This window comes from Ursus arctos, unplaced genomic scaffold, assembly GCF_023065955.2.
Source record: "Ursus arctos isolate Adak ecotype North America unplaced genomic scaffold, UrsArc2.0 scaffold_1, whole genome shotgun sequence".
Taxonomy (NCBI): Eukaryota; Metazoa; Chordata; class Mammalia; order Carnivora; family Ursidae; genus Ursus; species Ursus arctos.
In genome coordinates this window covers 77,350,106-77,373,529 of record NW_026622763.1, presented here as the reverse complement: position 1 = coordinate 77,373,529, position 23,424 = coordinate 77,350,106, and the positions used below count along the sequence as shown (strand labels likewise).

At 40.5% G+C, this 23,424-nt stretch overlaps 1 protein-coding gene and 1 non-coding gene across 2 annotated transcripts in view; one reads left to right on the top strand and one right to left on the bottom strand.

Moving 5' to 3' along the window:
* The window catches only part of BMPR2 (bone morphogenetic protein receptor type 2), a 185,884-nt gene extending 181,970 nt beyond the window's left edge, over window positions 1-3,914 (bottom strand). Inside the window, exon 1 of the mRNA XM_026492157.4 lies at window positions 2,702-3,914. Coding sequence (XP_026347942.2) covers window positions 2,702-2,777 — 76 coding nt within the window. The 5' untranslated portion in view covers window positions 2,778-3,914. The remainder of the gene's footprint in view (window positions 1-2,701) is intronic.
* A 19,172-nt stretch (window positions 3,915-23,086) lies between these two features.
* Window positions 23,087-23,193, top strand: LOC113250948 (U6 spliceosomal RNA). Its single transcript, XR_003314271.1, has one exon. It is a non-coding gene; the product is annotated as a U6 spliceosomal RNA (small nuclear RNA).
* The last annotated feature ends 231 nt before the right edge of the window (window positions 23,194-23,424 follow it).

Below are 23,424 nucleotides of genomic sequence, written 5' to 3'. Positions count from 1 at the left end.
CCTCCCAGGCCACAAAGGCTGGCAAAAAGGACAAGGAGGAGAACAGGAACACTGGAGGAAAGGGTAGCTGAGCCTGCTCAAGGGCCTGCACACAGTAGGGTGGGATAGAGGGTTACATATGTTATCTGTAGCCATTACAACCTAAATAAAGAATGACAACTTTTTTCCAAAAAAAAATTTTAACAGAAGCTGATTCTGCGGTAAGTATTGCATTGTATTATATATTTTTATTAAAATTAAGAATTAATTTTTAAACCAAACACTTTACATTTTTTATAAATTCTCATTTTTTGCATACAAAATGTTCTTAGGATTAAGGAATCTAAGAACTAGATAATGTAAGTGGGAAAGAGGGATTCAAAAGAAATAAAGGATTTATCCATGCCCCCAAACAGGGATGTGATATCAGCCAGTCTTCCAGTATTTTTTTCCTATCAGCAACACTATGTGCACCTGTCTGATTACATCACTATATCTACGTATCCCAAGTTCACACAGGCTCTCTCTAGTCACCTTGCACCTAATGAAACTGTACTAGCCACTCCAATATTAGGCAAAGTTTTACACATTTAGAACCATGACATCTGCATAACCAGTGCTGAATGAAGATCCTGTCAAGTGTCCCTACTTCTTCTCAAAGGCTGATCTAGTGAAGGCACTACTCTATCTTATGTTCCCAATTAGAGTGAGCTGTTGTTATCATTAATGATAAGGTAGGATAAAGGCTATAATCCTGGCTCCACAATTTACTCTGTGGTGAGTTATTTAAATTCTCTGTACTTCACTTGCCCTCTCTGTAAAAAGAACATAATTAAACCTGGAGTATAGAATTGTCATGAGGATCAAATGAGAAAATATATGTAAAGCTATTAGAATAGTTGCTGGCACAGAGCAAGCACTCAATAAACACTAGCTAGTATTATTATCGTTATAGCTCTGAAATCCAGCTTCACAAATTTTGGCATCTGGTACTATGTAATACTAAAAAAAAAAAAAAAAAAAGACGACTAAAACCACTTTAAGTAGTGATTCTTTCAATCCCTCCGTTTTAAGGGACATTATTCTATTTTATTTACCAAATACAAATTAAATGTATTTTTAAATCAACGTTCTTTCCCTTACTGTTATCAGTTCTGATCACAAAATGATAAGCCTGTCAACTATAAATGAGAATCTACATTCTAAAAAGATTAAGAATAACAAAGAACATGCAAAGTCTATGTTCTGAGATTTCTGCTCATAGAATGACTGCTTAAGCCTAAAACCTTTTATTTTACTCTCTTCATATTTTACAGGAATCACAAGACTTACAGCTAGAGAATTTAAATCGCTAACACAATATAAAGAAACCTAGAAAAAATTGTTCATTTTTATCATAAAAGGAATTGTGATGTTTAAGAATATTAAAATGCCAGTTTCAAAATACATTCTATTCAGAAGTTCGAATTCTTTTAATACAACTACATAGATTTACCATAAACATAATAGACATTAATCAACCAATATCAAAGGCACTAAAGGAAACTTCAAATTTTCTTTCAGAATTTTCCCAATGCATACTTTTAAAATGGAAATAAGCAAGCAACATCGGTGTCAAGCATAGCAATGAGAAATGTATTGAATGTGAAAAGTACACACTTGTAAAATTTTAAAAAGTAATTGGAAAGCTGTTACATTGTCCTTTACTCATTGTTAAATGCATAATCTATTTGGCCATCCTACACCAAACTTGAGAACTATATGTACAGTTCACTCCCAAAAATTTCTAAAAGCGTATCACCAAAAGATTGCTTGAAAAATAACTGTAAACATAAGTGAGGCTTTCTCTAAGGTATCTGGGAACTAAAAAGAAAATATCCTAAGGAAAGGATGACTACCATTTCCCTTTAAGCTTAGTAAAATGTCAAAGAAACTTTCAGGACTCAAATATGCTAGACGTGGAGATGTGAGGTCAAAGTTGTCTCAATGACAGGTAAGCCAATAGATGCCAGATGACTAAAATATGAAGTTACCGAAAATACTTTTAAGCCCAATAGTAATTCCAAGAGCATATAAAATACGAGTGTATTTACGTTGAAAAGATGGAAATAGAATTACCAAAATACTTTGGAACAAAATAATACTTACGACAATAATTAACAGTATTATACAATGTACTAAGAATCTCAAAGTTCTGGCTTCCTCAACATTTATCCAATTCATTCCGTAACATTTCGGAATAATGAAAGTAACATGGATTCCCAAAGAATGATCTAAATCTAAAAATAAGGTTAAAGAGTGTGTTCTATAGTTGATGTTCTTTTTACTGTAAGCCAAATCCGCTTATTTGTTTAAAAAAAATCTACAGCTCTGTTTCCAAAGATCTCATAATAGACACTGTTCATTGGCGATTAAAATATTATTTTTAATCCTTGCATTACCTCACAGCTAAAAATGTCAAGATACCACACCCAATATGTCTTTTCCCCCCCGTGGGGGATGGGGAGGGGGGGATATGGGAGTGGGGATTCGAAACTACACAAAAACATGCAGGGTTATTTCCCTAGAAGGAACGGGAAAGGCGCGCAGGTACCGGACACGGTTCCCTACACAGCGATCGCAGGACGCGTCGCGAAGGGCGAGCGCAGGCCTCGGCCTCTGCGGGCTCCCTCGCCCGCCACCCGCAGGGGCAAAGCCCTACGCGCCGCCCGGGGCTACTCACCGGCCGCAGTGCTGACCAGCAGGACGGTCCACAGGAGCGACGGCACCCACCGGGGCCGCAGCAGCGAAGAAGTCATCCCTGGGCCAGCCGAGAAGCAGGAAAGCAGAGGAAAGAAATATGGAAAGTAAACACGGGCGGAGAGGTAAGGCCGGGAGACTGGTCCTCGCTCTCGTCTTACTTGTCCGGCCCGTAGGTATTACAATGCAGTTTGAAAGGACAAATGGCAGATGAGAGGACCTAGCTGCACAGCTTTCATTCCGCCGCTGAAATTCCCTTCATTTCTCTCCCTCGCGGCTGGAGAGGTTCATTCGCCTAGGAAGGGGTGCCTCGGCCACCCAAACTGAAGGCATGTCCGTGTGGAGAAGCAGCGAGACAGGAAGAAAGCCCCGCAGTTATTTCCCTCGTAGTTTCACGATGTCAAAAAAATAGCCAGGTCTGGGAGAAAACATATCCAGGGTGCAGAGGGGTGGAGAGCGGGGATTCGATGGCGGGGCTGAGGATCAGAACAAGTTCCCGACTGCCGCGAAGGGCGAAGCCGGGCGGGCGGCGGCGGCGCCCGGCGGCACGAGTCGCATCGCCCGTGGCTTCGGGAGGACAGGATTCCTTTTTAAGTTTCGCTTCGGTGCTTCCTTCACTCCGATTTCGAGAACAACAAACCCTGTTCCTCCACTGGATCGAAAAAGGTGCCTGCCTCCATGGACAAACCCACACAGCCTTCAAGCCTTCGCCGAACAATCCTGCGAGGTTCTGCCAGGGCCCGGCCGGAGGGCTGAGGGGCAATAGGAAGCGGGGGAGGGGAAGGGTCAGCAGGCAGGGCCCGGAGCTCCCCGAGACCGCGGGCGGAGGGGAGGTGCGGGAAGCTGCCCTTTCCAGCCCTCCCGGATTCGCTTCTCTCTCTCTCTTTTTTATTGCGGCCGCTCGATCTTGCCTGAGGTAAATTCCACGAAGAAAAGCCTCGTCTTCTCCCGTCAATGGCTCCTGTGAGCGAATCACAACCCCCCACCCCGAAGAAGCCGCTGCCGCCGCCGCCGCCGCCACCTCGTTCTCCCGCAGCTCTGGGCTCCGGGCGGAGCTCGGGCGTCGCGGGCAGAGGGCGGGGGGCGGCGGGAGGGCGGAGGTAGGTAGCTAGCTGAGGAGGGGGGTGGGCGACGAGGCGGAGAGACACCCCGCACCCCTCCGGGAAGCACTTCCAGTGGCTCCGAGCAGACCAGACACAAAGGGGGGAGTCGCCGCAGCTGCCAGTCTGCGGCGCTCCCGGTCACCGGAGTCGCCCCGCCTCCGCCGCCGCCTCCGCCTCCTCCTCAGTCTCCGGCTCTTCCCGGCCCTGTCTGTCTCGGGCCTGTGGTGCAGCGCGGGCGGCGGCGGCGGCGGCAGCAGTGGCGGCGGCGCGAGGAAGCCCGCACTGCGCCTGCGCGCTCGCGGCCCCGCCCGGCCCCGCCCCTTGCTCCGGGGCTGGCTGAGACCGACTCCGCGGCCCTCGCGTGGCGATCTCTCCCCGGCCGCCGAGGGCAGGGTGGGGCCGGCATCCCGCAGTGGGCAGCAATGGCTTTTCTCTTTCACACACACAAACCTTCCCTATGTGCACGCTCGGGATCTGTGTGTGTGTTTAAGAGAGAGCGGCCACATCTTTTGTCCAGCCTTGGCAAACTCCTCCGAGCTGGGTGATTTAGCCTCGGACTGAGGTGTCGCGGTCTCCTCCGGGACTCCTGGAGTAAAGCCTGGAGGGGGCGGAACTGCCCTCGTTGTTTCTTGGGGCCGGAGCCTGCCTCTCCGTATCCCAAAGAATCCAGAAAAACCCTCCTTTCCCAGAACAGTAGACCTTGGCCTCCCCGGGCTCCCCTCACTGACTCAAACAAAAGCTGGAATTGGAGAGACCACCCTCAATTGGTATTTTTGCTCTTATCGGTGTGCTGCTTCTCTCAAGCGCCCATTACCGTATCCCTTCTTAGCTGACAGAAATATTGGACATTTGAAAGGATGCGAAGTCAGAAAGAAAACTCTTTTAAATTCCATACATTGTCCCGTTGTACATGCGTCTCTGTCTTTGCCGCGCGGTTTCCACTTCGAGGGTGGGCCTTTATTCACAAAGGCTGTGGGCCTTAGGGGCTTTTTAGGACAGGGGAAAGGAGAATTGCGGTGAGGAGTTGCTGCCCCAGAGTAAAGAATGACTTTGCACCCAAAGAAATGAAAAGGTCCTGTTGGTACCGAAGCTTCCTGGAAAGGATCTGTTTAGTCAGTTTTTTGAATTGCAAAAACCCAAGCAACCAGGATAGGAGAAGGAATTCCTCTCCGCCCCCCTACCCCCTACCCCCGCCCTGCAGCCTTTGCACACCTCCTGAGGGATCAGGTCGACTTGGGTGGGATTTTGCTGGGGGAAAAGGGAGAAAGTGACGTGCGCGGCGCCATGATCGGAAGTCTGTGTTTAATTCTTAGCTGCCAGGTGGAAAATTTGCGTGGGAGGGCGATCTTAGAGGTGAAGTCTAGCCTTTCTTCTAATAAGAAGGGTTATCTGAAGGCTGGTTTGGCTGGTCTTTCACTGTGGATAAGGTCAGTTTGAAAGACACATTCATAGATACACTCCTGAAGTCATACCCTTTATTTGCGTGTTGAAGTCCCCTTTTATCTCTTTATCTGAACTTGATGTAAATAAACCTCCACATTCCTTAAACTAGTTGCGTTATCATACTAAACATCTAGTATAATTACGGGTTTTGATAATACCAACCCAGGATTCTCAGACTCTTTAGTGGAAATATTTTTATACTGTTTACCCTTCAGGCAGAAAGAAATATTTCTATACATTAAAATCCCTTAAAAAGAAAAAATTAGAAGGAGCTTTGATTCATTAGCTTTATTACTATATTTTGTTTGCCCAAAAGGCCTAAAATAAGAAACTGGTATTGTTTTGCCATTTGACTTCCAAGAAATAAGATCTAGCACTCAGAGAAATGGGATTTTAGTAAGTTAGAGGTGCAGAAAGTTTATTAATTAATAGTATACTGTTCTTTCTCAAATTGGGATTAAGTACTTGATTATTCTATTTTTATTTGCATAAAATTTTCCTAAGAAACATTAAGTAACCTTATACATATTATAAATGTATGGTAAAATATATAAAAGAAGAAGAAAGGATCCTAGGAAATTTACATGAAAAATATATATGCCACTGACTTGGTAGGAATAATTAGTAGACAACTAGATAGGCATCCCTCTTCCCTTTTCTGTTGCTCCTTGTAATATCTCAGTTGGGACATGGCTGTTCACTCACTATGAGAAAGACCATCAGAGAAGAACTAGAACTGGGCCATCAATATGTCCATGAAGATCAGACAGACAATACAAGTCAAGCTCAAGTGAAAACAAAGGATTGGCAGGGGAGGCAAGTTTTGGTATCTGCACTAGTCAGGATAGGCTAGATTGTAACAAACATCTCAGCATCTTATAGCAACAAAAGTGTTATTTCTCACACATGTTACATGTTTGATACAAGTCATCAGGAAGCCTATTACAAGTAAGATTCATTGGGAAACAGACCCTGAAACTGAGATTTGCATTCAGGAGGTTATTGGGTAGTGCTCTCAAGAACAACCTCTGGAGACTGAGGGTCAGAAAATCACTGAAAGGGAGAACTTGAACTACAACACAGTTGCAACTGAGGCTTCAGCCAGTTCTGCAGGGAGCTCTGGAGCTGGGATGGCCATTCAGCACTGTCCTAAATTGGGACAGGAGGCCTGATCATTACACCCTCCCACCAACTTGTCATTGGATATGGGCTGCACCCAGGGAAAGGAGATGACCCTTGGATGAGAGGATTCTCTTTAGCCAAGACCAACCCTCAGAGAGGAACCCAACTGAAAGCTGTCAGCCACCAGACTTTCCAGCAGTTGGGAGAGGTTATGCTTTAGTCCTAAAGGGTAGATCTGCAAAGCTCACTACAATATCCACTACATGGATTCTGCTCATTCTAGTCACTGAGGTCACCAGACGATTGGAGGCTTCACTGAGATACATGCTTTCAAGATTCCTATAGTTAGGGGAGTACCTGGCTGGCTCAGTCGGTAAAACATGTAACTCTTGATCTTGGGGTCTTGATTTCAAGCCCCATGTTAGGTGTACAGCCTCCTTAAAAAACAAAAGAAAAGATTGCTACAGTAAGGATCATAAAATTTAATTGCTAGTGCTGCAGTGTTTTTGCTCTAACTAATAAAATGCTTCAACTCAGAAGCAATACACCTCACTTCCAATCACATTTTATTGGCTAAAGAAGTCACATGGTCAATCCTCACTTCAAGAGAAAAGGGAAATGTAATACTATACCATGTTACTAGGAGAACATAAAATTTGACAACAACCTTAATACTACCACCGTGTGCAAGGGGGAAACAATCACCAGTACTCTAATCACCAAAAGCCCAAGTAGGATAGGAGGGTCTTCTAACATAAGGGGAAAACTCTGGCATAAGAAATCAAGAAATGAAGGGAGCAATACAGAAATCCAAGGGGACCAACAGTGTCTATAAGACTGATGGATCTTCACTCTGTATTATGGCCCCTCATGGATTATAGCTCTCCTCTGAGGTAGAAGACTTGTAAAAGGAAAGCCCTGGTTTTAGGAGGGGTCTGGGGAAACTAAGCAAATTATTAGGACAAGCATTGGAATAAGGACCTAGGCAGAAACCCTGTTATATGAATAAGGACAAAAAGGAGTTACCTAAGCTCAGAGATACTGAATACTTCTAAGAACAAAATTTATCATTATGAAGGGATGCTGTCAAAGAAAAGTAGAAAAAAAAAAAACAAACAACTCTTAACTCTAGAAGAAAAATAATACAGATGCCCAGAAGTTAGCTCTGGGACACACTACAGGGTCAAAATAATGAAAGACAAACTGAAGCTGCTTAGAAACTTCAGGACTGGGGCACCTGGATGGCTCAGCCGTTAAGCGTCTGCCTTCGGCTCAGGGTGTGATCCCAGAGTCCTGGGATCGAGCCCCACATCGGGCTCCTTGCTCAGCGGGGAGCCTGTTTCTTCGTCTCCCACTCCCCCTGCCTGTGTTCCCTCTCTCGCTGGCTGTCTCTCTCTGTCAAATAAATAAATAAATAATCTTAAAAAAAAAAAAAAAGAAGGAAAGAAAGAAAGAAGAAAGAAAGAAAGAAAGAAAGAAAGAAAGAAAGAAAGAAAGAAAGAAAGAAAGAAAAGAAAAGAAAAGAAAAAGAAAGAAAAGAAACTTCAGGACTTAATCTTGAGGACCCAACTGAGAAATAGGACATGGCATAGTCTCCTTTTGGAAGAGGGGAAAACCCAATTGTGCAGTACAAGGAAAATGAGATTGGAGATTGATAAGAGTCTCCCTTTGATAACCTCTGAACCTAAAAGCAAGCTTAAATTTCTCTCTGGGTGGCACAGTCAGTTGGGCGTTCTGCTCGGGTCATGATCTCGAGGTCATGAGATCCAGTCCCCTGTCAGGCTCTGTGCTCAGCACAGAGTCTGCTTGGGATTCTCTCTCCCTCTGCACCCTGGCCCCCTAAAATAAATAAATAAATCTTTAAAAAAGGAAAAAGAATAAGAAAAGCTTAAAAATAATAATAATAAAGCTTTACTTTTGGAACCTAGATCTTTTGTCCCATTTCTTTCCTTCTTTTGTCTAACTTTTGAAATTTTAGTTAGCCCAGCATCTGCAGTCACCCTTCCCTTTCCTTCCATTTAGAACAAAATAAAATCATCTGAGCTTCCCATCCTGAGTGACTAACAGCAAGAGAACCCAGCTTCTTCCCAAGCATTGAAAGATCCCAGAGGAAGACTTATATTTTCCACAAGTTTACCTGATTTGCTCTCGACTTCTCTACTGATACCATGTAAGAGCTTTTCCTTGCTGATGCCAGACACTGAGCTCTGCTTTCCTCCAAACAGTAGGACACTATTTATTCTCCAAGCTACCCCAAAATATGGTAAAATTTTTACTAATACTTAGACTTTGGAAGAAGCAGGAGGAGGAGGAAAAATATAGTTGACACTTGACCAATGCAGGAGTTAGGGTCACCAACCTCCATGCAGTTGAAAATTCGCATATATATATATTTTTTGTATATAACTTTTGACTCCATCCAAAACTTAAATACTAATAGCCTGTTTGACTAGCCATGTTCCTAGAATCCAGTCCTGTCCTCTCCCCCCATCCAGCTAAAATTCCTCCATTCATCTTTTTATTCATTTATAAAACCAACAAATGTGTATTGAACTATGTGCCAGTCACTATTCTAGGTATAATGACACAGCAAGGAACAAGGGAGCCAAGTTCCTTCCTCTCATCCTCTCATAATATTTACCTGTATCCATTTTCTGTTACTGTTTAACAAATTACCAAAATTTAGCAATTCAAAACCACCCATATTTATTATCTCACAATTTCCATATATCAGGAGTCCAGGCATGACTTAGCAAGGTCCTCTGCTCAGGTTCTCACAAGATTACAATCAAGGTGTCAGCCAGGTGTCATTCTCATCTGGAGGTTTGACTGAGGAAGAATCTCCTTGTAAGTTCATTCAGGTGCCAGGGGCTGCTCTTAGCTCCTAGAGTCCCCTAAAATTCCTTACCATGTGGCCCTCTCCATAGGTATTCTCACAACCTAGTAGCTTAGTCAAAGCCAACAAAGAAAGTCTGTCTTGCTCCAGTCTGTTAAGACGGAATCTTACATAATCATAGGAGTGGTATCCCATCACCTTTTCCATATTCAGTTGGTTAGAAGCAAATCACAGGTTCGACCCACTCTCAAGAAGGGATTTTACAAGGGTATAGATGATTGCAGATCACCTTAGGTTATGTTCACCACATTACCTTTTAGAAAGGAGAGACAGTATGAGAGGGACAGCTGTTCTACCTTAAAAGGACTTACAAGGTAAGTCCTGTTTGGGGAGGTACAACTTGATCCCTGAGGTATCACGTGATCTCTGCTAGGCAGAGATCTGGTAGAGGAGTCTTTTCGCTTAGGAAACAACCAAAGGCCTTGAACTGGTTAGAACAATCTTGGTATATTTGAGGAATAAAAAGTTCAGTTTTTATTACCTGAAACTAATGTAACATTATGTGTCCACTATACCCAGATTTAAAAAATAATAATTTAAAAAAATTTTTTTCCATTTGAAATGAGAAAGAAAAAAAGAAAAGGAGGCCAGTTTATTGGAGCATGGGAGATGAAGTTAGAGAGGTAGGCATGTGCCACGTCATACAAGGCTAGTAGGCAATAACAAGGGTGTGGATCATTTGCCTGTTTGCTCTCAGTTCATTACCTTTCCTTTTCTTCTTTGTTAGGGACTGACTCCTACAAACTTAATTTCCAAGACTCCCTGTCCACTGGCTTCCAGTTAACTTAAGCCTATGGCAGGTACAAGGTTAAATTAAAACTCCTTAAAATGACACAAGCCTCCCTCTCATTCATTCTTCTATTCAGCAAATAATTATTTTCTATTGTGCTCCAGGCTCTGTACTAGGCTACTGTGGATACAATAAGCAAAAAAGCCGGTCTCTGCTCTTGGAGAGCTCTGTGATACCAAAGAAGTTACACTTCCTCAAATACACATGCCTTTGTGCTTACTGTTTTATTTGCCAAGAATGCACTTTCCCCTTCTCCTTAATTTTTGTTCACCATACAACACCCAGCTCAAACAGTACTACTTCTAAGAAGATTCCCCTGATCCCACAGCCAAACAGAATTAATTATCCCCTTTTTGCATTACTTTTTTTTTTTAAAGTAAGTTCTAGGCCCAACATGAGGCTCGAACTCACAACCCCAGACATCAAGAGTCACAGGCCCTACAGACTGAGCAAGCCAGGCACCCTTGCGTTACTTCTTTATCTTTTATAAGCTTCTAATATTGTGCTTGTCAGGCTGCATTTTGGTTACTTGCTTTTGTTTTCTCCCCTACTAGATTAAAAAGAGGGATGATCTCTTATTTATCACTCTATCTGCAGCAATAAGCACAGTAACGAGCATATAACAGGTCCTCAATAAAGACTGTTGAAATGAACTGAATTGGAATTGTTTGGCACTGCCCTTATGACAGGGTGAATAGGGATGGTGCTGAGATCTTAGAATTCCTAGAATCTGTGAATCCTCCATTTGACCCAGGAATAGGGTAGTTAGGATAACAACTGATCTTCATGAACACAGTCATTTTGCTCTGGCTATGTACTTTAAGGATACGTTCATGTTTCATCCTACACTAAGATAGCCTTTTTCAGGTTAGGATCATTATTTAAGTTGTGTTATTACATAGACAGTATTAGTTCTTCAGACCTAAGTTTAAGAAAGCAGAAAATGATATGGCAAACATTCACTAACTTAGATTAAGTCAAGGGAAAGGGCACCTGAGTCAATGAGTCAATGAGGTCTGATCCATGGGATATATAAATATTTTATTTAAAGAAACCAGTGTGTCAAAGTAATAGTGAGTTAAACTTAATAATGAGTCTTTTTTTTTTTAAGGTTTTATTTATTTGTCACAGAAGGAGAGAGATTGAGAGAGAGACAGAGCACAAGCAGGGGCAGCAGCTGGCAGAGAAAGAAGCAGGCTCGCCTTAAGCAAGGAGCCCAATGCAAGACTTGATCCTAGGATCCTGGGATCATAACCTGAGCCAAAGGCAGATGCTCAACTGAGCCACCCAGGCATCCCAAGCTTAATAATGAGTCTACAAAAGAGTATGAAATATTGGCCCACTTAAAAGAAAAATGATAGGCGACTGGGTGGCTCAGTCGATCAAGTGTCCAACTCTTGATTTCAGCTCAGGTCATGATTTCAGGGTTTTGAGATCTAGCCTGGCATCAGGCTTGGTGCTGGGCATGGAGCCTGCCTAAGATTCTCTTTGTCCCTCTCCCTCTGCCTTTCCTCCCCTCTCTAAAAAATATAAATAAATAAATAAATAAATAAATAAATAAATAAATAAATAATTTAAAGATTTTATTTACTTATTTGCAAGAGAGAGAGAGAGAGCACAGCAGGGGGAGCAGCAGGCAGAGGGAGGGAGAGAAGCAGGCTCACCAAGCAGGGAGCCTGAAGCAGGGCTTGATCCCAGGATCCTGGGATCATGACTTGAGCCGAAAGCAGACGCTTAACCAACTGAGCCACCCAGGCACCCCTGAAAAAAATTTTTTAATTAAAAAAAATAAAAGAAAGATGTTTCCTGGAATCTTATTCATGCTTTTCAGTTGACTTGCTAAGGAAATTTTTTTCATAGATAACTTTGGGTGAGCCCCTGAAATTTGTTCATATTTTGAATACATTTATATTTATATACATGTGTATTTTACAGGATTAGAATCTGAATTTATATTTATTTATCGTTTACATTATTACAATCTGAAAATAATTGGCTTTAAAATTTACACTTTTGGGGGCGGCTGGGTGGCTCAGTTGGTTAAGCACCCAACTCTTGATTTCAGCTCAGGTTGTGACCATGGGGTCATGGGATAGAGCTCCACGCTGGGCTCTGCATTCAGCAGGGAGTCTGCTTGAGTCTCTCCCTCTGCCCCTCCCTCTGCCTGCACCTGCATGCTCACTCTCTCTCTCTCTCTCCCCATTCTCACTTAAATAAGTACATTTTTTAAATCTTTTTAAAAAAGATTTATGCTATAATAGGATAAATTAGCTCATATTCTTCAAAAATATTATTCTAAGAATATCAATGAAATTCTAGGACTTTATCCTAAGAAAGTATTAAGAAAGGCAGACAGGGGGCTGCTTGTATGTCTCAGTCAGTTGAGCATCCGACCCTTGATTTAGGTTTGGGTCATGATCTTAAGGTTGTGAGATCAAGCCCCATGTCCCCCCTCCCTCTGCCTCTCTTCACCCCACACTCTCGCTCTCAAATAAATAAATAAATCTTAGAAAAAAAAAAAAAAGCAGACAAGAGGCGCCTGGCTGGCTCAGTCAGTAGAGCATGTGACTCTTGATCTCAGGATTGTGAGTTCAAGCCCCACATTTGGATATAGAGATTACTTAAATAAAAACTTTTAAAAAATAAAATAAAATCTTTAGAAAAAAATTTAAAGCTACAAAAGTTAGGTATTGAGGATAGTTATTGAGCATAAATAAACTTTTATGTTAAGCTACAGAAGTTACAGGATAGTTATTGAGCATAATCTAACCTATATAGGGTAATATAATATGTGCTACCTTCAACAGATAAAGTTCCTAAATAACAGGCAACATTGGTGTAAGACTATTATAATGTCAGTGCATTTTTACAAAACCAGGACATGATTCACAAATGAGAATTATGAAGGAGAATAGCTAAATATTTTTTAAATTACAGAAACAAATCAAACCACTGAACATACCATTAAATAATACAAAGATTCAAGGGGATCAATATAAGGGTCTGGAACACCTGAACTTAGTCATGGGTACCAAGAGTACGCAGACACAAAGGAAATTACAAAGACTGGCCATTGGAAGAAAATTATTTTTTTAAAGTTTTATTTATTTAGGTAATCTCTACACCCAACGTCAGGTGCGAACTCATGACCCCAAGATCAAGATTTGCATGATTCTCTTACCGAGCCAGCCAGGTGCCCCTGGTAGAAAATTATTTGAGCTCTCTCCTTTTCTCCACCACTGCGGTGTGTGTGGTTGACTGTTCCTTATCATCTTTTCTCACAAGACTTTCAGGATTAAGCAATTCCTGGCCAAGAAACAAAAGCAGAATCGTCCCATTCCCCAGTGGATTCAGATGAAAACTGATAATAAAATCAGGTACAACTCTAAGAGGGCACATTGGAGAAGAACTAATCTGGGTCTATAAGGAATCACATTGAGTTGTCACATATATTTATGCTGCATGAAGGTCACTTGCTCATAACATTATCACTCTGCAAACATCACTACTACCTGAATAATAGACATGTTTGATTAAGAAAATGATTCTTCTCTGTTACTATGCTTCTGCATCAGTAGGTTGGCTCAGTAATAAATATGAGAACTTCCGTTTGGAAAAAAAAAGAAAATTATTGAAATTACAGTGGTTAAAAGAATCAAAGTGGGTAATGGAAGAATTTGAATATGGAGTTTTTGAGTAGTTCTACAGTTTTAGGATTTGGTTAACTCCATATAGTAAGAGAACCATATCAAGTGATCAAGACATTGGATCAATGCAAGAAACACCTTTTTTTTATACCCATGCAGAATGGCAATATTCAATATCCACAGAGTATCTTCTTATGTCAGTAAATCACCTAAATTGTTAAAGGAAATGATTAGGTGTGGTGTTCCTAAAGCTTTGGGGTTTTTTTGCTTTTGTTTTGTTTTTTTAAGTAATCTCTACATCCAACATGGGGCTCAAACTCACAACCCCAAGATCAAGAGTCACATGCTCTACAGACTGAGCCAGCCAGGCGCCCCTAACACTTTGGTTTTAGATCTGCTATTGATTCTACTACTACAGTTCTGTGCCTTCGAACAAATCATTTTCATTTCTCTAGGCCTCAGTTTCTCATCTGTAAAATAAGTTTGAACTAGCTATCCCTGTTTCTCTTCAGCTCTAAAACCCTCTTATTTATTTGTATCACAAATTTCCTATTTTAGGAAAATTACACTTAATGACAGGTTTCATTTCTATCCTAAAGGACACAAGTTGAAAACAAATATTTAAGAAAAAGGCTTTCTACAGTGTATTATTTTGTATTAGTGAAAATGTAGTGATTCTTTGTTTAAACTTACTCATGAAATAGGTGGAGCTATTTGTATAATTTTGAGTCCTGCGTTATATAATTTTATAGGGAAAAAATCACTGTTTTTTACATTTTTCTTCCCTTTTTTTTCATTTTTCTTCTTAATGTGTGTGATTCCCACTCTTTATAGCAAGAATTTAGAAGTGATTTTTCCTCTTATATGCTAATATGTGATCAAAATATATAATATACCCTTTGTAATCTCCAGAAAGGTCTGAATCACCCTTTACAACTTATCCAGAAATATTATGACTTATGAAAGTTACTAATCAATCAACAAGCATTTATTAAATCCTTTTTGTCTGTATAATATTGTATAAATGCTTTATCAGTATTAACTTTTTAAAAAATTTTATTTGTGTTTCGAGAGACAGAGAGTGTGCGTGCAAGCACGGGGAGGGAGAGGGACAAGCAGACTATGTGCTGACTGTGGAGTCCGAGGCAGGGCTCGATCTCTCAACCCAAGAACATGACCTGAGCAGAAATCAAGAGTCCAAAGCCTAACTGACTGAGCCACCCAGGCACCCCTCAGTATTAACTTCTAAAGCTCTCTATTTCAGTATGATAAGCATAACATAGTTATCCAATGTTGTCAAAGAAGTGATAAAAGCACAAGTTAGGGGGGTCTGGGTGACTCTTCAGTTAAGCATCTGACTCTTGGTTTCTGCTCAGGTCATGATCTCAGTGTGGTGAGATTGGGCTCCGTGCTCAACAAAGAGTCTGCTTAAGACTCTTCCTCTCCCTCTGCCCCTCCCTACTGTGTGCTTGTGTATGAATACTTTCTCTCTCTCTCTCTCTCTCAAATAAATAAATAAATAAAATCTTTTTTAAAAAAAGCACAAGCTATTTCTATTTCATGTACAATTATTTTTGTAAGATTTTATTTATTTATTTGAAAGAGAGACAGAGAGCGAGAGAGAGCACGAGTGGGGGCAAGGAGGTGGGGGGAGAGGGAGAAGCAGGCTCCCCACTGAGCAGGGAGTCCAACCCCTCACTCTTGGAGTGTGATCCCAGGACCTGGGGATCATGACCTCAGCTGAAGGTAGACGCTTAGCCAACTGAGCCACCCAGGTGCCCCTACAATTATTTTTTTTTTAATTTTATTTATTTGAGAGAGAGAGAACTTGCACGCACAGGAGGAGGGGCAGAGTGGGAAGGGGAGGGAGAGCGAATCTGAGCATGGAACCCTATGTGGGGCTCAATCACATGACCATGAAATCAAAACCTGAGCTGAAACCAAAAGACAGCTGCCTAACCGACTGAGCCACCCAGGTGCCCCTATTTCACATACAATTATTTAATGTGTTAAAATCTTTTTTTATTTTTAAAGATTTTATTTATTTATTGACAGAGAGAGAGACAGCCAGTGAGGGAGGGAACACAAGCAGGGGGGAGGGGGAGAGGAAGAAGCAGGCTCCCAGTGGAGGAGCCCGACATGGGGCTCGATCCCAGGACCCCGGGACCACACCCTGGTCCAAAGGCAGATGCTTAGCGACTGAGCCACCCAGGCGCCCCCTTTTTTTATTTTTAAGTAAACTCTAGGGGATGCCTGGGCGGTTCAGTCAGTTAAGCGCCTGCCTTTGGCTCAGGTCATGATCCCAGAGTCCTGGGATAGAGCCCCACATAGGGTTCCTTGCTTGGCAGGGAGCCTGCTTCTCCCTCTGCCTGCTACTCCCCCTGCTCATGCTCTCTCTCTCTCTCTCTGACAAATAAATAAATAAAAATCTTTAAAAAAAAAAGTAAACCCTATGCCCAATGTGAGGCTTAAATTCATGACCCAGAGATCAAGATTTGCATTCTTTACCAACTGAGCCAGCCAAGTGCCCTATAATGTGTTAAAATCGTATTTCTTCAGAAAGATGTATAATATCAGAGAACGGTGACTGTATCATATGCTGCTACAAACCCAGAATGTGTTCAACAGTCGCTGAAGTGAAAAGCCAGCCAACTGAGAACACAAAACAAGGAAAAAAAATTTGATCTTTCATAGGCTTGTTTGTATCTTGAGGATTAGAAAAAAACGATAAAAGAATATATTTCTTTTACTGTACATTCTAGGAATGTTTGAGACTTTTTCAATACTTTTTCCAGTTATTAAGCATATCAACATTTTTCTCACTTGGATGTGGAGGCTGTTGCATAAGCATTTGCAATGTACTGAAGTTAGAAAACAAGGCTGTCTTACGGCCTTGCATTTTAGTTTTTCTGGCTTTTGATAAATATTTATCTGGCCTTTCATAATGACCTCCAAATAACTGCACTGGACTATCTGCTTGTAGAAATTACACAAATAATTTCAAGAGCAGCTGAAGCTACTGTAATACGCATCCTCACAACCTTCACTGTATCTAAGATAAATACTTATTCATCCTTTTTAGAGGACCCTGGAATACAGAAGTATTCACATCCAAACTTACTTTTTCTTCCTTAATCTAGAATCTTCCCTATTCAAACTGATTAGATATTTAAACCTAAAATGTGATGTTTTTATTTTCCAAACACAAAACTAATCATGCTTTAAACTTTGAACCTTTCCCACTTAAATGTATTCCTTTTCCCTTCAACTAAAAGACCAATTTCAAAACCTCTTTTGTGTTAGGAAACCAAATCATACAACAAATTTAGGATAAAATCTTCGTCTAAATGTTCAAAAAGCAAGATGACCACCCACTCCTTTTTATGGAGAGAAATCCAAGTTTCAGTTATAAAGTAACAATTCAAAACAAGGCTGATGATGGGTTGCTTCTCTCCGGGCATGTCTCTATCTCATCCAGCACAAGGCGTACAGTATCTCTGGCATCTGTAATATTCTTTGCTTTAGAACCATCATCGCCTACTACTGGCTAACTCATTGCTCTTGGGAGAGATTGTTTTCCATTATATAATTCTTATATTAATCGATTTTCTCAGTGTGTATCTGCTACTATCCAGAAATAGGTTACATACTTTTATTCTTAAAACACAGAATAAAAAAGTGGAGCCATCACACTTGAAGGGTTTTTTTTTTCCTTTTTCAAATATTACAGAATAATCTTTCCATATTTCCAAAAATAAGAGCCTTCAGGGAAATGTACCAAACACAAACTATTACTAGAATGGTTTCACAGCTAAGGATTACTCATATGCCTTCTCTTTGCCAAGTTTTTATGTAGAACATCTGTAAGAAATACTTGCCATTGTCTTGCCTTCCTGCATCTCCCTATAAGGATTGTTTTATCTTGACCACAAAGCTTTAGTGATAGCAAACGGGGAAACAGAGGAAAATATGGTGGGGTGATGAGGCCAAGTAACAATTTTCTAGTTAAAAGTTTCATGACCAGGGGTGCCCGGCTGGCAGTCAGTGATGTGACTCGATCTCAGGGTTGTAAATTTCAGCCCTTTGTAGGATGTAGAGATTACTTGAAAACAAAATCTAAAAATAAATAAATAAAATCTAAAAAAATGTTTCGTGACCAACATCACTTTTCTAGTTGTCCATTGTCTCACCTATTTCAGTATCATTAAGGACAGTTCTATAGTATGACACCTAATTTCTTAGCTTTATGAGCAAAAGTCTTCACAATCTTTCCAGCTTTATCTCTCTTTTTTACCCCTGGAGTCCAGACACACTTAAACCTCTTGCAGTTCACTGACATACCATGCCTTTCCCCGAATTTACCTCCTTTCTAATTAAAAAGAAAAGGGAGGAGGGGCCCTGTCATTTTCTACAGAGTATTCCCTCCACCTCCTGCATCTTTCCTTGCCCCAGCTCCAGGCATCTTCTGGTCCTTTTTCAAAACCCAACATAATTGCAGGGTTAAGCATTCTCCAATTCCCAGATCATCATTACCTGCCTTGTCCTCCGAGTTCCCAAAAAGCTTTGTTCACACTCTGGAGTAGTGTAAATTTCCTCTTCTATTTTTATTGTTTCTGATTTTGATTTGGGAGGGGTGGGGACTCTGGGTGATTTTTAATTTTATTTTCTTCTTTATACTTTTTGATACATTTTGACTTCCTACAATGTACTATTTTTTTAATTAGAAAAAAATATTTCAAATAGTATTCCAGACAAAGAAAATTAAAACAAAAACCAAAAACCAAAAAAGCCCACAAGTAGTCTTTGGTGTCCAGAGCAAATATTATACTCAAGGTAAGGAAATGCAAAAAATGCAAACTCTCTGAACATTATCAAAAAACAAATTATTTTACAGATGACACTTTATAATCAGCACCATACCCTAATATTTGTTAACATCTTCTGGATATATTAATATTTTATTTAATACTCTGGTTTATTACGATTAGATTTGTGACTATTTATTTATTTACTTATGTTTTTATGTATTTTTTTAAAGATTTTATTCATTTATTTGAGAGAGAGAGAGACAGCACAAGCAGGGGGAGCGGCAGGCAGTGGGAGAGGAAGAAGCAGGCTCCCTACTGAGTAGGGAGCCCAATGTGGGACTCGATTCCAGGACCCTGGGATCATGACCTAAGCTGAAGGCAGACACTGAACCAACTGAGCCACCCAGGCACCCCCGTATTTATGTATTTTTAAAGATTTATTTATTTGAGAGAGAGAGAGCTTTTGTGAGTGGGGGGAGGGGAGAGGGAGAGGGAAACAGAGATTCTCAAGCAGACTCCCCGCTAAGCATGGAATTCGACGCGGGGCTCGATCTCATGACCCCAAGATCATGACCTGAGCCAAAATCGAGTCAGACGCTCATCTGACTAAGCCACCCAGGTGCCCCTATTTATTTATTTATTTATTTATTTATTTATTTATTTATTTATTTATTTTGAGTGTGTTCCATGCCCAGCGTGGAGCCCAATGCAGGGCTTGAACTCACAACCCTGAGATCAAGACCTGAGCTGAAATCAAGAGTTGAATACTTAACCAACCGAGCCACCTGGGCACCCCTATCTTTTTTGTTTTTATTTTTTTCTATTTTATTGTATTATATCATCTATGCAAGTCTCCTCAAGCCCTTGATGGAAAAGAACTAGAAACAGTTAAATAAACTATTCAGGCACTAGAATTTTAACTGTCCCTGGCAGGTTCCACCAATTCACGTGTTTAGCTGGAATGGGAGTACTGTCTTCAAGCAAGGGATCAGGAAGACAGAAAAACAACTTACCACGTGGCTAAAATGTAAAAGAGCTCCTGTATGCAGTCAACACAAGCATGTCTGTATGCAACAACCCATAAATGAAATGCAGAAGATTCTGATATTGATTTTCACCTCCTCTTCATTATAGAACTGGTGAAAACCTTACCTGTAAATGGCTAAGTCATGTTTTCTGTTTTGATTTATCTTCTTGCGTAGTCCAATGCTGACTTTCTTTTATGTGTTCTTTAGGTGTTTTATCTGTCCTTGAACCATGCAGATCTGGCTGAGATGCAAGGTGGCTTCTGAGATCGATGCCTTTATTATTATTTGCAAAAGCAATGATATTTTCTAAACCTGTAGTTTCTGAATGATCAATTGCATTGCTGACAAGTCTTGGTCAGAGCTCTGCCCCGCAAGTTCGGCTCCATGCCAGTTTCTCTCACTCAGCTAACTCCATGCTTGATGTGATCAGAGTTTCAGTAGTACTGTTGACTGATGAGACGGATAATTTGTATACTTGGACTTTTTTCCACCTTCTGCAAAAAAACTGGTCTCCATTATATTTCATCTGTAACATTAGTTAAAATCTTCTTGTCCTTATCCCTGAAAGGGTTTTGTTGTTGAGCCAATTTAATCTCCCATTGTGAGGTTTACAATAGCATTTACACCATTGTATTGTAAATTATCTCTTTGTGAAGCCAGGAGATTATGAATTCCTTAAGGCTTGGGACTTTAGACTCAGGATTTAGCATAAATCTGACACATATTAGGTCCTCAATAAATGCAGGACTTATTTGAATGCATAGATGAATGGAAATAAGGCATACTTTTTAAGTAGCAGAGAAAACATCAGGAGAAATTTTCAGAGGAATTTAAGATATGAAATGAATTTCCTAAACTAAAAGTGAAAACCCAACTTAAGAATGGGCAAAGGCTCTAAGCAGACATCTCTCCAAAGAAGATATACAAATGACCAATAAAAATATGAAATGATGTTCAATTTCATTAAGCATTAGGGAAATACAAATCAAAACCACCATGAGGTCCCACTTTACACTCAGTAAGGTGGCTAAGATAAATAAGATGGATAAAAGTATCAGAAAGGCGGGCGCTTGGGTGGCTCAGTAGTTGGGCGTCTGCCTTTGGTTCAGGTCATGACCCTGGGGTCCTGGTACTGAGCCCCTCATCAGGCTACCTGCTCAGCAGCGGGGAGCCTGCTTCTTCCTCTCCTGCTCCTCCTGCTGTGCGCGAATGCACATGTGCGCATGCTCTCTCTCTCTCTCTCTCTCTCTGTCAAATAAATAAATAAAATCTTTTAAAAAAATTGTATCAGAAAGGATGTGGAAAATCGGAACCCTGAGATATTGCTGATAAGAATGTAAAATGGTGCCGTTACTTTGGAAAACAGTTTGACAGTTCTTCAAACAGTTTGACAGTTCTTCAAACAGTTCTTTACCATATGATCCAGTAATTCCAATCCTAGGTATATGCCCAAGAGAAATGAAAAAAAAAAAAAAAATCTACACAAATATTCACACCAGCATTGTTCATCACAACTATAAAGAAGAAATAATTCAAATGTCCATTAACTGATAAATGGGTAAATAAATGTAGTATATCCATGCAATGTAATATTACTCACCCATAAAAAGTAGTGGAGTACTGATACATGCTACAACATGGATGAACTTTGAAATCCATATGTTGAGTGAAAGAAGCCAGTCACAGAAGACTACATATTGTATGATTCCATTTATATGAAATGTCCTGAATAGGCAAGTCTAGAGACAGGAAATAGATTAATGGTTGGGGGCGGGGTGCGGTGTAGAGGAAGAGGGGAGTTGGGAATAAATGAGGAGTGACAAGTACTGGGTAAGGAGTTTCCTGCTGGGGTGATGAAAACATGCCAAAATTGATCATGGTAATGGTTGCACAACTCTATGAATACACTAAAAACTATTGAATTCTTCACTTTGAATGGATGAATTGTATTGTGAATTATGTGTCAATAAAGCTCTTTTTTAAAAAAAGGAACTGAAGCATTTTGCCAGTAACAAGTGCATTGCTAATCCTCAAACTTTCACTTCTTTTGCAGGATACCTTTTAAGAACAAAACTATACACAAGAAATGCAGCAGATTCTTAAAGGAAAAAATATCTTAGTCCTTATACTAACCCTAGGAGCAGGACAAAATCAATATGATGAAATTGGATCACTTCCTTCTCATGGGCCTTTACCTAATATTTGCAGTATATTTATAAATAATGTGGTTTGTTGAAAACAATGCTTGAAATCTTAAGCTGTTTCAGGATCTAGAAAGGGAAAAAAACCTTGAACCTATAAACTTCAGGCCTTAAAGTAAATACTAGAATTTGTAAGCTTTGCTTAGATTAACAGTGGCCGCACTACTCCCTTCAAAACTCTTGTACAAGCAAGTAGTGTGTTAAGCTAGAGACAGAGGGGTGATAAGAGAAGAATTTCTTATAAGAACAGTGTAGCTGCACCCCTGCTGAGATATCATCTATTTGGTCACAGGTTTGTTTTAATTTTTCTCAAACAACGCCAGCCAGTAACACTATCTAGCATTCAATCTCTTGCAACAATTACAGCAACCAAGATGATGAAACTGATAACCAATGGTACAAATCCATTACAATACCAAAGCTAGTCTCTACATCACAGAGGATTTCAGTACAACGGCTAGAGAAAGAAAAATTAATGAGGTCAGAATGGAAAACAGATGACAGCGAGTGAAGTCACTAGCTCACTAGGATATACTTAGAAAATCAGCTGAAGTCCACAGGCATTTTTGCAAATAACATTACAGCAGGAACAGGAAGGTGTTGCCTTCTAGGACAGTTCCAGGAGGATGGATTTATATGACTTGTTTTAACAATCAGTAAAGTGACATTTACTTAACTTTTACACCTTACGAAGCACTTTCACGTCTATTTTTGCACTTGAGCCTCCCTCCCGTGAGGTAGCTAGAGCAAGTAATGCTTGTCTCGTCATTACCATCATAAGAAATGACCTATATTGAATTCTTGCCTTTCAGGCAAAAAGGGATGTTTTGACCCTACCTCTTTAATCCAACGAATACTCCAGGTCACAGGGAAAAATAGTTTCATGGAGTATAATAGCTACAAAAGAAAGCTCACCTTTGCAGTAGTTAAAATGGACAGAATTTGACTAGGATAAAAAGCTGACAACTGAAATGAATCTTCACTGTAAAATGCACATGGAAAAAGCTGATCCTGCATATAATCATTTCAGTAAAATAAAAATGAGAATAGAAAAAAATTGGAAATACGTTCGCTGTTACTGCATAAAAATTTGATCAAGAATTAAACAGATTAGGGGGCACCTGGGTGGCTCGGTCGTGAAGCATCTGCCTTCAGCTCAGGGCATGATCCCAGAGTCCCGGGATCGAGCCCCACATCAGGCTCCTCTGCTGGGAGCCTGCTTCTTCCTCTCCCACTCCCCCTGCTTGTGTTCCCTCTCTTGCTGGCTGTCTCTCTCTCTGTCAAATAAATAAATAAAATCTTAAAAAAAAAAAAAGAATTAAACAGATTAGTGCTCACTTCGGCAGCACATATACTAAAATTGGAAGGATACAGAGAAGATTAGCATGGCCCCTGCACGAGGATGACACGCAAATTCGTGAAGCATTCCATATTTTTTTTAACTATAGGAAACAAACTGAGGGTTGCTGGAGGGGAGGGGGTGGGGGGATGGAGTAACGGCGTGATGGGCATTAAGGAGGGCACTTGATGGAATGAACACTGGGTGTTATATGCAACTGATGAATCACTAAACTCTACCTCTGAAACTAATAATACACTATATGTTAATTAATTGATTTTAAATTTAAAAAAGAAAAAAGAATTAAATAGATTATAGCTATTGTTTAA